Source organism: Glandiceps talaboti, chromosome 1 (assembly GCF_964340395.1).
Source record: "Glandiceps talaboti chromosome 1, keGlaTala1.1, whole genome shotgun sequence".
In the NCBI taxonomy this organism is placed as follows: domain Eukaryota; kingdom Metazoa; phylum Hemichordata; class Enteropneusta; family Spengelidae; genus Glandiceps; species Glandiceps talaboti.
The window spans coordinates 20669366-20685970 of record NC_135549.1 but is presented as its reverse complement, the minus strand read 5'-3'; the positions used below and the strand labels follow the sequence as shown (position 1 = coordinate 20685970).

Sequence of the window (16605 nt, the reverse complement as noted above, 5' to 3'; positions counted from 1 at the left end):
TCGCTCTCGCTCTCGCTCTCGCTCTCGCTCTCTCTCTCTCTCTCTCTCTCTCTCTCTCTCTCTCTCTCTCTCTCTCTCTCTCTCTCTCTCTCTCTCTCTCTCTCTCTCTCTCTCTCTCTCTCTCTCTCTCTCTCTCTCTCTCTCTCTCTCTCTCTCCATTTTTTAATACAACCTAATAATATTGCTAGCTTCACTGAAATTCATTTTGACCTCAAAGACTGTCTATGCAATTTAAGTTTTACTTTTCAAAGTAATCAAATCAGTCATCATAATTTAATATCAAAATTATTATCAAAATAAATTAAAAATAAAATTTCTAAATTTAATCACAAGTAAAAAATTATATCTGATATGGCATTCTTTGGTTTTAATATTACATAGATAAAAAATTGTATAAACTTTATGACAAGTGAGTTGATCTTCGTTGCTGGAAGAGTAATATAAGTTATTGCAGGAAACTCGGTTAGAAAAGAACACATTTTTTAAGTATTTCAGATTATTTAATCTATAAATAAAATTCTTTTTAATTAACATATTACTGTAAAAATACTGCCCTGATGAGGCTTTGTAAAAGTGGACATATGGATGAAGATTATGTATTTATTTTGGATTTTGAATATATAAAACAACTTTATCGTGACTTCCTACGTGAAAAATCAATGTGAAACAACATATGCCAAGTCCTTGTTTGTAACTCAATAAATTGCAAAAGATTAATAAATGTGTAATATGTTTGTTATTGTATGTACAATAACAAACTGTTTACATATTTGTTTAGCTGTTTGCACTGTATTAAGTTACAAACACAGATTTTATAGTCAATGACGTTTCATATTGATTTTTCACATAGGAAGTCATAATAAAATTATTTTGTAAATTAAAAATCTAAAATAAATACCAAATCCTCATCCATATGTCAACTTTAACAGGGTGAAAGTTAGTCAGGGGTTTATGAAACCTTTGGAGTTGAGTTTTTGTCCTTTCTTACTGTACATAAACACACAGTGTACTCTGTACAAAGTGTGAACATTGTGACAACAACTGCACTAACCCCTGCTGCCATCAAATATTCTCCCCTACCGTCATACACACTATGACAAATGTATTGGGAAGTTACAGAAGCTTCAAAGAGGTCTTCCTCAACCCCACCCCCCACCCCCCACCCCCATCCTCATAACACCTGTACTCCAGTACCCTCTACCTTATATATCCACCCCACCCTAGCTCATACACACTATGGACACATGTCTTCGCAAGTCAGAGAAATATCAATGTCTACCTCCATCCCACCAACCCCATGACATATGCACAACCGTCTCCCAAATAAACCCCCCCCCCACCACCACCACCAACACATACACTCTAAACATGTTTTGGCAAGTCAGAGAAGCATTGATGTCTCCCTCCTCCACCCCCACTCCCCCCCCCCCCCCCCCTCAACTCCATCAATTTTCTACATCTTTCATGTCTTCTGATACTCTAACATTCGTTGTTGTTTCAAAGCTTGTCTGGATTCATATTCTTCTCGATTCAATTCCTCTTCCATCCATTTAGGTAGGTCAGGAATCATGAATGCCAACAGTAATTTGATTCCGATGATAACATGCTGTTAGTGTCAAAATGAAAAGAGATAAAACATCAAAATGATACCAATCAATGACTTCATAGTTGTGGTGTCAAAAATCATTATTTACACACAGCTATGTCTGTTACTTTCCATATATAGTTCTGTGCCATGGTGACATTTTTGTTATATAGAGAAGTGACAGTGACATACACAGACTAGATATGACATAGTGAATTCTTGTGTTTACCCAGTTTATTTACAAATCACTTTCTGTGCACGATGTAACAATAACAAACTTTATACACATTTTTAACAGTTTTTGCATTTTATTGTATTGCAAACACACATTTTGTCTATGCTTCACATTATCTTTTCAAGTATGGAAACAGAAAACACCTTGACTATTCGCCACATTATTTTTTCATGCACAAAAACATAGTAAAATTTTCAAATAAATATCACAATTTATTTTTCCATATGGCCACTTTAGTGTAATGTACGATATGTTGAGACAAGACCACCACGACACATACCTCTATTGCTACAAATACCAGAATGAATGAAGTCTCTGACGAATCTGTAAACAAGCTTTGTGCTTCAGTTGACATGGCAACCAAGGCTGTGTTAGTGATCACACCAAGGACTCCCATCACTTCAAAGGTAATCTGTCATATAAAGGACAATATATAAATTATGTCTAGTTATTTATATCGCTAAGTTAATCTGTAAATGGACAATACACATAAACTAATATTTAGTTATTTATATCTCAAATACAAGGATAAAATCCACAACTGGAGACCACTTTAAAGTGGCCATATGGATGAGAATTTGGTATTTATTTTGGATTTTTATTTGACAAAACAGCTTCACTATGTGTTTCTACTTGAAAAAATAATGCGAAAGAACATATACCAAGTCCATGTTCATAACTCAATACATTGCAAAAAGATGCAAAAAGTTTGTTATTGTACGTACAATAACAAACATTTTACACATTGTTTAATGTTTTGCCGTTTATTGAGATGTGAACATGGACTTGGTATATGTTATTTCACATTATTTTTTCAAGTAGAAACACATAGTGAAGCTGTTTTATCAAATAAAAATCCAAAATAAATACCAAATTCTCATCCATATGGCCACTTTAACTACTAAATGCTCTATTTCTCTCTATTGACAGTTTAATGATGAAACTGGTCTTGGCTGGTTTATATGTATGTTACCTAATAGCCCCCCCCCCCCCCCCCCCCCATATTTTCCTTCAAAATGCATCACGCATCATACACTTACCTGCCAGGTTCCTATACCAGCAGTTTGTCTTGAGAATGGTCTTTGATAGACAGTGCATAGTTTAAATGCATCAGTTCTTAGTTCGATAACATTGTTAAGTAGAGCCCATACAGCTGCTAATGGGTATACAGATGAAAATAAAAACACATATCCAAACTGAAGGAATAACTCCAGATAGTCATCAAAGGTTCCCTGAAATTGTACACAAAAAATGAAACTAATGAATTATAAACTGGATTCTCTATATGGTCGTTTCCATAAATAACCCATGCTGTCACCTAGCAACATACACTTGTTGTTACCTAGCAACCTCAACACATAATCATATCAGTTTGCTATCAATACATATGTACATACTAAGCTGTGAATATGTCTATTTGGCACACACAAGTTTAAACAGCAAAACAGTTTGTCACTATTTGAGCCATTAAAAGAGCAGTTGGTAGCATTGGAATTAAGTAGCTCCTATTAAGCATGGAAAGGCCAAATAAAAAAAATTGTGTAGTTCCGATAATGGCCAATTTCAAATTAGGGTGGGTTGGTAGGATTTGTTTTTTTTAAATCATCGATGTGATCACACTTTCTGTATAATATGCAGAAACATCATGTTGTACACTGTATTCCACCATTTTGTTTTGATCACATGAGGCGATGACATCTTCAAATCTCACTATTTCTCATGCGACTTTATAAAAAATTTCAATTTTTCAATAATTTTTTGAATTACCTAAAAAATGGTTTAGGGTTGGCAGTAAAAAAAAAAACAGTTTGGTGGGGTTGCCAGAATCAAAGAATTTTGTTTTTTTGACCTAATCATAAACAAAATGTAATGAGTCATACCTAATCACAAGTACTGTCTTTCAAATCATTCAAACTTTACTCATTAAAGTGATTCCATTTTCAGGTTCAGGTGTATTTTGATAGAAAAATAATTTCAGCTAAGTTAAAAATAAATCTATAGAACCAAAATACATAAATATGTTCAACGTATTTTAGTTGTAAAGGGTCACCTTCTATATAGATCCTAAATCAAAATCTGTCTGACATCTGGTGTTAATATTTTCCAATGTGTACCATAAATGCCTGAAATTCTCCTGACAGAAAATCCTGCTTAAGTTTTAATCTGGAACAGGTTACAAAAAATGTAGAAGCCACAGTACTATGGAAACATGCTATCAGCAAACTAAGATAAACACAAACAAAAACTGTTGTTGTTGCATGTCATAACAGTAGCACCTTTTAGCGTACATTTTGTATAAAATCACCCTGTAAGGCCTAGAAAAAAAATTGTTTGCTTGTGGTTACTTGACACCACCTAGTTTTTCACTGCCAAACCTAAACTTTATTTATTTATTTTTTTTTTACATATTTTTGAAAAAAATAATAAAATTGCGAAAATTGTAAGGTCTCGCCAGAAATAGTGAATGCACAAACTGACATCAATTTAAAAAGACAATATAAAACTGTTCTTCCAATCTGTAGTGGTTATATATCTGATGAGAAGAAACCAATAACAAAGAGACCATATGGAAAACAATGGAAAATACAACTACCTGAACTAGACATACACGAAAAAAAAAATACTGGTATACAAAAAAAAATTGATTAAAAAAATCTACCTGCCCCATCTATTCTAAAATTGAGCATAATTGGAACAACATAATTTTTTTTTGTTAGGTCTAACCAAAATACAAACACTGAATGAGGTTGAATGTGCCATCACTTGAGGATAACTTGCTATCAGACACACCCCACCCTATTGTGAGTGTAATTACACTGATGTCCATTGATAGCTTAGATCTACAAGTTGCAATGATAATTTTAGTTTATGTCTGTTTAGCCAGCCATTAACATACTTACTTCATAGACATACATATCACTTTGATCTTCATCACCAGATCGGGCTTTATCATCTTTCTTACGTAAATCTGAGATTATTTTACCTTTCCTCCACATCAAGTAAGGAACTATACTTTCAAGTATTTGGCCTAGAATTTGTTGGGTGACTAGTAGTGCTGCAAGATGCTGAAACAAGACACAAAATGGCATTACAAAATGGTAAGAAACTGGTTGCAGTAATCAAAGTTTAAAATCTGCTGCACTACAGTTTCAGTGATAATAACATGTGTTTGTAGCATAACCATGAATATGAATGACTTTTATAGAGTGATTGTCAGTGTGCCCTCTAATGATTAGTCAAATTTTGTGGTTGTGAGTCAAAATGAGAAAAACTGGAATTTCTTGTGAATCAAGTTGGCTTAGAGGGCACACTGGTGATTGTTGAACTCTTGGTATCTGTTTTAGGATATCGATTAAAGGCCCATGTCAGATCATCAGGATTCAAATTAAATTTATTTAGGTGTGAAAATCAGTCATCTGAGAGAGCTGTAGATAAAGTTGATCCAGAACAAAAGGATGATCCTATGTGTAACCCTACTGTCTCCACTGATAAGACAGAATTAATCCAAGACCATGGGATTTTAAAAATTGGGGTTTATAACTAATTCCGTGATTATAAAATTTTGGTTACAGGACCAGTTTGGATTAGGATTGAAATTTAGCTGTAAAAACAGTTGTCTGGCAGAGATATAGAAAAATTTTGTCCTGATCAAATGATTAAAATCCTATGTAATCCATATGCTGCCAATGATATATAACACTAACGTGAGAACTTGGCACTGAAACCCTGGTCTTTAAGTATGACAAGTTCATGGTTAAACATATCTGTCATTCCTTCAATCACAATAACTTTGTAATTTATCTCTACATAACTTTAGACATTTGATACAAACAATTATATTGAGACAGGATCAAGAACAGTTCTACATACCTTACGAAGTCTTGCCATGTCTTGCAACCAGAAAGCAATATAAAATAAGGACAAAAAACAGTTGATAAAATCAAACTGTGTGAAAATGAGAAAAACAAAACAAAGACAAGTTATTTTATAGAAATTCAGGGATATGATATATACTAGAATACAAAATATAACTTGAATGATTATGTCTGACAAACCAACCCAATTTTTATAAAATTAACGAGATCAGTAAAGATACATTTACATTATAAGAAATTACAAGGGATCGACATATTGAATGAAAACTTTTTCACTGATTATTTTGGTCTTCAGTTAGTTTTTACATGCATTTAGTTTAATAGTCAAGTTCAAGTGTAGTCAAAGACCATCAAACACCACTGTATATCTATTATAACTTCACAATTTGTGAATTACAGAAAAACTCATTTTCATCCCTGAAATAGAATGTTAGCACGTATCATGTCATAAATATAAATAGTGTGAAATATAAACTAAATATCAACAATCAGTAAAATCATTGAATATATAACATAAAGCAGGATCCAATGTATCGATAGTAACTCAGTACAAAAAACGGCCTAAATCTTTTGAGTAGTTTTTCACTTTGACTAGAGAGCTTTTTCAAGATATTTGAACTAAATTTAATTAGTCGAAGATTCATTTCTGTTTTTTTTACTGAATTACTGCCGTTAAAAATAACTCAAATTTAATGACTTCTGCTCCACATGCTACACATGCCTATGTCAATGCTTGCTTGACAATAAGTCAACCATCTTGTTCTATTTTGACCCTCTAGCATGAGGTATGCTATTACAGGTACTTAGAATAAGTCAACCATCTTGTTCTATTTTGAACCTCTAGCATGAGGTAAAATGCTACTACAGGTACTGAGAATAAGTCAACCATCTTGTTGTATTTTGACCCTCTAGCATGAGGTAAAATGCTACTACAGGTACTGAGAATAAGTCAACCATCTTGTTGTATTTTGACCCTCTAGCATGAGGTAAAATGCTACTACAGGTACTGAAAATAAGTCAACCATCTTGTTGTATTTTGACCCTCTAGCATGAGGTAAAATGCTACTACAGGTACTGAGAATAAGTCAACCATCTTGTTCTATTTTGACCCTCAAGCATGAGGTAAAATGCTACTACAGGTACTGAGAATAAGTCAACCATCTTGTTCTATTTTGACCCTCTAGCATGAGGTAAAATGCTACTACAGGTACTGAGAATAAGTCAACCATCTTGTTCTATTTTGACCCTCTAGCATGAGGTAAAATGCTACTACAGGTACTGAGAATAAGTCAACCATCTTGTTCTATTTTGACCCTCTAGCATGAGGTAAAATGCTACTACAGGTACTGAGAATAAGTCAACCATCTTGTTCTATTTTGACCCTCTAGCATGAGGTAAAATGCTACTACAGGTACTGAGAATAAGTCAACCATCTTGTTGTATTTTGAACCTCTAGCATGAGGTAAAATGCTACTACAGGTACTGAGAATAAGTCAACCATCTTGTTGTATTTTGAACCTCTAGCATGAGGTAAAATGCTACTACAGGTACTAAGAATAAGTCAACCTCTAGCATGAGGGATAATGCTATTACAGGTACAGAGAATTGAGAATCATTGTGGAATAAATAGAATTTGATTTTCTACCAAACACCACTATCGTATACATCAATCCTAAACTTTTGTCTCAACCAAGATTTTCGGTCTTTCATGGACTCTCTTTCATATGGTTTGTCTGATCATATTGATTTATATTACATACCATAACTAGTTTTAATATTAAATTATTTTCATGAGATGACTGGAGTCTGTGATTTTCTAGAAAGAAAAACAGAAAAAAAAAGAGATTTAGTAATTAGAACCAGCTTGAATAGATATGGAGGACAACACATGTACCAACTACCTGAGATCTATGATCACCTGTTACAGCCTACCAAATGATGTCAATCTGCTAGTACTATGCCATCTAGTGGCAGCAAGTGAACAAGGCTCAGAGGTTTGTAAATCATTCATAATTGCATTCATATTTGCTGTTGTGTGAAATTTGTTAAAAACAATTTTCAGAGAGAATTAGTTAGCTAGTTTTCATATGAATAGTCTAAATGAAAAGCTGTTTGCCACCCATTATCATCAAAGTTATACTTTGATGGTAATGGGTGGCAAACAGCTTTTCTTTTCTATTTTTAAAAGGCCCATTATTCAGTCCTTGGCAAAGCTATAGAAAAAGTTGGTCCTGAACAAAAGAGTGATCCTATCGTTATGGCTCTACAGATAAAGACAGCATTTATGCAAGAACCTAGGATTCAAGCATGGGCCTTTAAAGGGGACAAATCAAAATATTTGGAATGCCTTACCACTTGAAGTGGAGCTCAATTTTAGAATAGGTGGGGTAGGTAGATTTTTTACTTTATCATATTTTATTTTCATGTTTGAGTGTCTAGTGGTCTCTGTGTTATTTATTTCTTCCCATCAGATGTACAGCCATTACAGATTGGAAGAACAGTTTTATATTGTGTTTTTATTAAGTTGATGTCAGTTTCCGCATCCACTATTTCTCGCAATTTTTGCGATTTTATTATTAATTTCTTGAATACATAAAAAAAAGTATAGGGTCAGCAGTGAAACTAGTAGGTGGGGGTTGGGTAACCGGAACAAAACAATTATTTTTTTTAGACCTGATGCGAATTAGACATGGTCTTAAAAATTGTTCACTTACCCCAATCATTGAGAAGAGTTGCAACTTGTCTGTAAATAGCATTCAAGATAACAATAACGACAGCATAGAGTGAGCTAGGTACAAACTGTAACAGTTGTCCACTTGTTGTACTAACATCCACCTTACTGTTCAACCAATCTTCAAACCAGAAATAACCAAGCATTGTTGCTACAGCCAAAATCAGGAAAATTGAAATAACGGGACCAGAAACACAATATTTCTTGACAGATCTCTTCCATTTGGGATAGACCAATTCCACTCTTCCAGTCACGGCATTCCGTCCAATCGTTCCCACGAAACTGGCACGTGGTTCCTCAAATTTCTTCATTCCGTATGTTCCCCAGTAATATGTAAACCCGGAACACTTTCTCTTCCAGCCCTCAAGGAATAATGTGGCCCAGAGTAAATTGAAGATTGCGAATGTGGCATAACTTTTATCAGGAATGTCCTTCGAACTGTGCCATATGTAGTAAAATAAACCAAATAGCGCTGGAACTATTAGGCCCATGGTGTAGTAGCCTAGAAAGGCAAAGTATAGAGCAATGGTGTCCCCAAAATAACTTCGGATTTTATCTGTAAAATCAAAACATATGAAAGTTTTCATTACAATTTCCAGTTTCAAGCTGCTATGTTTAGGCTTGTTTTGTCTTTATTACTTTTGAAATAACCTTTTCATTTGCAAAATGGTGGAAAGATATCCTGACCTCTTAAAATTTTAGTACAAAGACTACACGCCATCAAAATCTGATTTTATTGGTGAACCCAGAGTACAGTCAGGTGACAACCATCCCCCTGGGTAGCACATGCAACACCCCTACCGGTCCACACACCCCCTACCCCCACCCCCACACCCACTTTAACAGTTGGGGTTCACTGATTGGATGAACAACCATTTGTGCTGATTGAGGGACTTTGACCAGACGTGGTTTAGTTAGAAACCACCATTGGTATCCAGACTACAGAGTCTGTCCCACTATAGATGTTAATTCTCTCCAACATCTACGGTACAACAAAGTCAATTAACATCTCATAAAGCCTGATTTTTTAATCCAATTCAAAGTGGTTGATGAGACAAATTTGAAATTAGTTACAGAGTCCTCATCATGAAATTTCTACCTCAAATCTGCCTGCAAATCTACCTATCTAGCTCAGTTACAAATATAGTCTGGTGATTACCTGTTTATGACATGGCATACTAAAGGACATGTCATTCAAAATAATACATGAACACAATAACAACATGAATCAACTTATTGTCAAAAATAATACAATGTATGTGTTGTATTTGGGCAAGGCCAACATTTCAAACCAAAATGATATAAATTTGGAATGAGTTTTATGCCTTTTGGAAATATTTGGATTTCGATTGTGAGAAACAAATTTATTTCTGTAATTAAATAAAAAAGTGACTGGCTGGACTTTTTATGTTGAAATTACCAACAAATACATCGGTCTTTTAAGTTTAGATTCTTTAATATTCAATACATTATTAATTAATCAAAGATGGGGTATCAAAGGTTGTAGAAAATACAGTGTGTTTGTTGACATACTAGCACAAAAAATACACTTTTGTCAGAAATGGATCACAAATATTTACAAAGATATGAATAGTTTTGGTACTGTACACAATAGTTTCAAGTAATATTTAGTTATTACTAATACCAGCTCAACCAAACCAATGAAGTCCGACATTTCATGAAATTTGTATAAAAAAGATCCAACTTTGATAGTCCTCTGGGTGATCCTATTTTTTTTCTTCAGTTTCTCATTACCCGACTGTTTCAGCTCCGACATCAAAATGAAAAAATAAAAAAATAATTTTCGCCCATCCTTAGTATTTTGCGGAAAAACTTACTCTCTGGCAAGAATAAGCAAGTGTCTAGACTGTCAACATCATCTAGTCACAGCAGCGATGAAGATACTTGTTCACTCACAGAGAATTTTTTTTCATGACAGAATTTATTCAAGTGGGGGGGGGGGGGGGGGCTGAGAACATGGCAATTATGGGAAAGGGCTTGTTAGTACAAAAATGTACGTTACCAGGAATCCAAGAAAAAGAAGATAGAGAGGAGAAAAGAATAAGACTGAGAAACATGAAAAAGATGATTTTTTTTACTTTTTTAAAACTTTTTTATTTTAAATCAACCGACTGACCCATAGTATTCTATGAAATAGTAACAAGAAAAATTTAAAAAAACTAGGGTCACCCTTACAAAGACAATATTGTTTCTGATTAAAATCACACTAGGTACTGAGGTACAGAAATGCTTTTCCCTGACAAAGGCTGAAGACATGTGATATATATTTTACATTGTACTTACCGATTGGCTGTACTTTGAGTGATGACACTGATATTGATGCATACCACTTCTTCAATAAACTTTTCAATTCTTCATCGTTATGTAAGGCATAGAATTTAGAGATGACACCACTGGCAACACACCTTGGTACTGTTTGCAAAATACAAATTTTGATAATTAGAATTTGAAAAACTGTTATGATAGTAATATATACATTGTAAGGTTAGCCTTACTTTCATACTTTCTGACCTGTGGTGACTGTGGTCATGGAACAATTCTTTTTTGCTCAAAGTCCTTCTATCATGATATCATCACTTCAAGCCTGGCAGATGTGTAAGCTAACACTGTTGTACCAGCACTGTAGCACCATGGGTGTTACAGCAATGTAAATATACAGTGTCATCAATGTAACACTGCTGTACCAGCACTGTAGCACCATGGGTGTTACAGCAATGTAAATATACAGTGTCATCAATGTAACATTGCTGTACCAGCCCTGTAGCACCATGGGTGTTACAGCAATGTAAATATACAGTGTCATCAATGTAACATTGCTGTACCAGCCCTGTAGCACCATGGGTGTTACAGCAATGTAAATATACAGTGTCATTAATGAAACATTGGTTTCACAGTGCTGAGTTTAACAGACTCATTTGAAAGGGTACACTTCATAGTCTTGTAAGACCAATGATTTATTTTGTCTGTTGTTACGATGACACCAAACATTATTAATATTACCATCAAAATGAGAAGGGAAATAAACAAAAATATTGAATACGGTAATGTCTGAAATTAAAAACCACAATGTAGTAGCCATACCTCCTGGAGCTTAATCGGTATGAGAACCATGAAGATACTTGTATACCGAAAGAAATTAAACATCAACAGTAGTGAGCAATGACTGCCAGAATACACTTTACATCAATATTCCAGTCTTTGCCACCAATTTACAATGTCTTCACCAAACATTCATTTAAGTACAGCTGTGGCAGACTAAGCATTTGCTCTGTAGACATAGACTAAATTATACCTATGAAGCAAACACTACACTTAGCTTGCCACTGCTGTACAAGTTACTTACTAATAGCTTCTCCTTTACACACTGTTATATCAGGTAACCCTGGTAACTTGATAGTGTCTGCTGAATGTAGTTTCTCTAGTCCGTGTCGTATTATCCATTGAACCTCAGCACTAGATAGGAAATAATCACCTACAACAGAGACATACATCGGTACTAGTTAGTAACATAACATTAAGGGGGAGAGGGGTGTCAAATTCAAAAAAGTCAATGACAAAATAATAGTGGGTCACCACATCCGTTTAAATTCTAGAATTGAAATTGTAAACCCACACCCAATCTAAATTTAGACATTTTTGACAGAAACTTTTTATGAAATATTGTTGGATTTTGACAAAAATTAAAATGAACTTGTTTAACTTTGCACAAATGTATATTGTACCAATGCCTCTTCATAATCATACAACAAAAATCGTTGTGTGTATGCTAATTTTAAAATGCCAGTAAAAAATGTGACACACACCCCTCCCCCATCAAAATTTCAACATTCTGAACAAAAATTACTTGACATTGTATAATATTGGAACACACAGGCACCAAGGTATATTTCTGTCATTTCATATGTATGATAAATCAACCGACTATTCATGTGTAAAGTTTATGTATTTCTCCCAAAACCAAAGTGGTCATAATATTCATAATTATGACCCCCCCCCCCCTTCCAAATTTCAACATTTTTGGACAAAATTCACATGAAATTTATGGCTTTGGACATGAAAACTGTGCCAACAAAATGGCTGCCAAGCAGCCATATCAGATTGTATCATGACAAAAATGGATATTCACATGTATGTCATAGAACACTATGCTAATACCACCTTTGAATGAGATCTGTTCAAGCATGTCTGAGTTATGGCTTTGGACATGGAAAATTCGCAAACAAAATGACTGCTGGGTGGCCATATTGGATCGTATCATGAAACAAATTGATGTGCATAGGTATGCCATAGTATGTTGCCCCTGTGCCAAGTTTGAAAAAAATCAGTCCAGGCATCTCCAAGAAACGGATCTGGACGGACGATGCATGCACTCACAGACGGACGGACAGAACCCAATCCATAAGTCCCTGTCCCAGACTTCATGCGGCGGGGACTAACAATATCCACTCTTTCATTATCAATAAAGAAACTATATTTAAGTGGTTTAAAATTAGCATTGAACACCATAACGTTTGTCTTTATTACCTCACTGTTAGTTGCCATTTATTGCAAAAGGATTCAAGTAATCTGAGTGAATGTTGTAAACCATGACTAGAAGTTGACAACAGTACAATATCATCAGCGAACATAAGGATTGGTAATTTCTTATCTATCAAAAAGGCAGGATCAATACATTTTCTGTGAAGTAACTTTGGCAAATCATTAATGAATAGATTGCACAGTGTGGGACTTAGATGACAACCTTGTCTTGTACTAATACGAGAAGAAAAGAAATCAGTATAACCAATTGAGAGTTTGATACAAGACTGAATATTATCATAAATACACTTGATGATATTCAAAAATTTACTACTGAAACCTTGATTTGATAATTTGTAGAACAATCCTAAATGCCAAACACTATCAAAAGCAAATGTTTTGATCTACTGTTTTGTTGGTAGAAGTTAATCAATGTCTTTAAAACAAATACATGATCTGATGTGTGACAACCTTTCTGAAAACCTATTTGCTCACAATTCAAGCAGACTTCCCCTCATCTATTCTATGGAAATGGAAATATACGCAAGTTTTACAACACACCCCCTACCCCCACCCCCACCCCCATACTCTAATACTCTATACTATAATTGTAGTAGTACATATCACTCAGTTACCTATATTTTCAAACTGGTCGATGTCTTGAAGTGTAAACTCCCTAACGACACCATCCTTGCATTTCTTCTTAACACCTAGATATTCTGCTCCTTCCAGAAGTCTTTTATATGATGCCCCAATCTGTAAGATAGTTTCATTATTGGATTTATCCAGCACAGTTCTAGCTTCCAACTCCGCACCATTCCGGGATCGCCGTGCCTGGACTCTAGACAGCAGCCATTCCCTTGTTGCAGCTGGTGTTTTCTCACTGAATTCTATCACACAAACGGCAGTGAAATCATTTAGTTTTCCTCCTGCTATAAAAGATGAGCTTACATTTCTGGATGTTTCCTCCATACTTTTAACACCTGAAATAAAAGTTCAATACAACTACATTTAATCAAGTGACCAAATACTATGATCAAATGATCAAATATGACCTAGCAGGAGAGCAGGGGTACTCAACAAGGTGTCACCCACTTCGTCAACTTGAAAAGCTGATGGTAATTATAGTTCCTGCACCTATTAAGTAGTGGTATACCCACCTAATATTGTGAAGTCACACAGCAACCTGTCAAAGATAGCTACTATAATATATAATGACTGAAACTACAGATAGAAATTCACACTTTTGATGGTACTCTAGAGGAAGCTGGAAATCAGGTTTGCCTTGGGAGGGCCACACCTCTCAGTAGTCTGTACTAGTCAACAAACTGTTAGCTTCATTCATTCATTAACCATGTTAACATTCCAGTGTTGAATATACTCTCATCAAGTCCTTGCCTTATGAATAATGCAAATTACATGCAGGTCAATCTGTAATCTGTCATCCAACCAAAATCACTGTTTTGTGTATGCAGTTTGTACCTAACATCATTACAATTGAACTAACTGGCAATTTTGCATTTTTGTAATGACCTCAAACCACTTCTGGCATTGAAAGTATTGTGTCTAGTAACCTTGATTATAGATTAATAATTTTAGGATGACCCTATTTTTTTAAAAATAATAAATCCTTTTTCATACCAACTATGGGTCTGTCAGTCGGTTGATTTTATTAGTAAAAAAGTAAAAAATCATCTTCACGTTTCTCTACCTCTCCTTTCCCCTGTCTGTATATCTTCTTTTAACAAGCCCTTTCCCAGTATCTCTACTCATTTGGTATGTTCTCCACTTGAATAATTTCCATCATGAAAGAAATACTCTGTTTGGGAACAAGTGTAGTCTGACTCTTATTCTAGGCTTGTTATTACCAGAGAGTGTGCGGTGTCGCAAAATAGCAGGCAAATTTTTTTTTAAATTTGGATCATCAGGTAATGAGAAACAGGATAAAAAAGTAAGGTCATCCTCAGTGAAACAATGTTGCAAAACTTTATTAGTACTTATAAATAGCTGCTCAGGGTCTCATGTACAGTAGCAGAGTTTTCAAAGGCAATTGACAGTTCGGATTCAATTGTTATGATGTTGAGCAGATATTATATGTACTTTAAACAAAACATATTTTTTGTTTGTAACATCTTTCAGTCAAGGATAGAACATTGATTGGTTAATACTTGAATATCAATACATTGATGATCATATAACTATTATTTTCTTATTCTTAATCTTTCGAAAATTGGTTTTACATCAAAGGTTTCTCTGATTTGTTTCCATGCTTCCTCTCTATTAGTAAGGATGCACCTATTTTCGCGACATCCACTATAATTTTGATATATATATATATATATACAATATATAAACATTTCGTTATGAGTTTACTAAAGATAATTTTAACTTCACTTGTTCAAGTTCATTCAGTCATGGAAGTACTAGTAGTAGTAGTAGTAGTAGTAGTAGTAGTAGTAGTAGTAGTACCACCACCACCCACTTGTCTTGTCACATAGTACATATTCCATTCAGCATGTTCAGCATTGAGGTGTTTTCTGCAGAGAGGAGATTCTCTCTTCGATATCGATAATGTAATTAGTGATAGTAGTAATTCATGATAGGTTGGTCTTGTTGGCGGTCGAGTAATCACGATTCTATATAAATCTCAGTGACCGTTTTTGTAGATTTTAACGTACAGATACTGATCTGTGCTCAATCATAGACCCTCCAGAGCGTCTATGGCTAAACATATTACACTTGTACTTGCAGGACACGGTGCATTGACCATGTTGACCCTGAAGTTGAACTCGATACGTCATGGCTATATACCCGGTACAACATACAACATACAACAACCATTCATCACTGTTCGTTCATTCATTCATTCATGCATTCAAGTTAGTCTAGTTGTAATATTGCTGATCAAATAAACAATGACTTACCTGGAGTTACCCCCTAGTGCACCTCACTCACGGTGTGAAAACTGAGATGTTCAGATGCCTGTGTGTCGACGTGTCTGTGAAGTTTACGCCGGTTGCCATTCCAGACATACCAACGCCTTGTAAGTGTTTCTAAAGACAGTCGTTGAGGGCTCTCTTCTGCAAACAACTCTCTCCGACTCGTGACGGTTTTTTTCAGTAGACATTTAATTCACAACCTCAGACAAGGTCTACCTTCACAACATACGACTAACATAGCCTGGAATCCATGCTGATTGGGATTTTAACATTTTCATTCAGTAAAATTTGAAATCCCAATCGGCATGAATTCCAGGCTACCCCTCACAACGTTTTATTTCAGCAAATGTTCCACAGAAACTAATGACTACACTTGTACTTGTACATTTTTCTTTAGTACGTATTTGAAACGTGTAATATATTGTGACACGCACCAAAATATCATCGAAAATAAAATAACATTTTGGCGCCAATTTATTTTGACAGATTAACATTTTTTTCTGATTAAAATCTGATAAAGGAATACAGCTTGATTTCTTTACACTGTAATATGTATTTACCTGTATTTCTTTAGTATGGAGCCAGTTTTCATTTGCTTTTAAATTTGATTGAGTTGTTCCGCAGGGTGGAATGAGATCACCTTCGTTCTTCCAAGGCAGCGACTCCAGCGACAAAGGCCAAAAGCGTGAACATGCAATACT

General features: G+C 34.8%; 1 protein-coding gene across 1 annotated transcript; it reads right to left on the bottom strand.

Annotated features, from left to right (window-relative positions):
• Positions 1-1452: 1452 nt before the first annotated feature.
• On the bottom strand, positions 1453-15950 carry LOC144434211 (anoctamin-10-like). Its single transcript, XM_078122668.1, has 11 exons — positions 15890-15950; positions 13601-13948; positions 11791-11919; positions 10731-10859; positions 8410-8982; positions 7456-7511; positions 5691-5765; positions 4721-4885; positions 2861-3052; positions 2101-2232; positions 1453-1606 (listed from the first exon to the last, which is right to left on the bottom strand). Exons 2-11 carry the CDS (start codon positions 13935-13937, stop codon positions 1463-1465), a joined length of 1932 nt encoding a protein of 643 aa, XP_077978794.1. The 5' UTR covers positions 13938-13948; positions 15890-15950; the 3' UTR covers positions 1453-1462.
• Between the last annotated feature and the right edge of the window lie 655 nt (positions 15951-16605).

Coding starts and splice junctions, on each gene's coding strand:
- LOC144434211 (XM_078122668.1), bottom strand. CDS start 13,937: ATGGAGGAAACATCCAGAAATGTAAGCTCATCTTTTATAGCAGGAGGA. Junction 11,920..13,600: donor CGACCAGTTTGAAAATATAG/GTAACTGAGTGA, acceptor TCTCTGTTGTAG/GTGATTATTTCCTATCTAGT. Junction 10,860..11,790: donor GTGTAAAGGAGAAGCTATTA/GTAAGTAACTTG, acceptor TTTTGCAAACAG/TACCAAGGTGTGTTGCCAGT.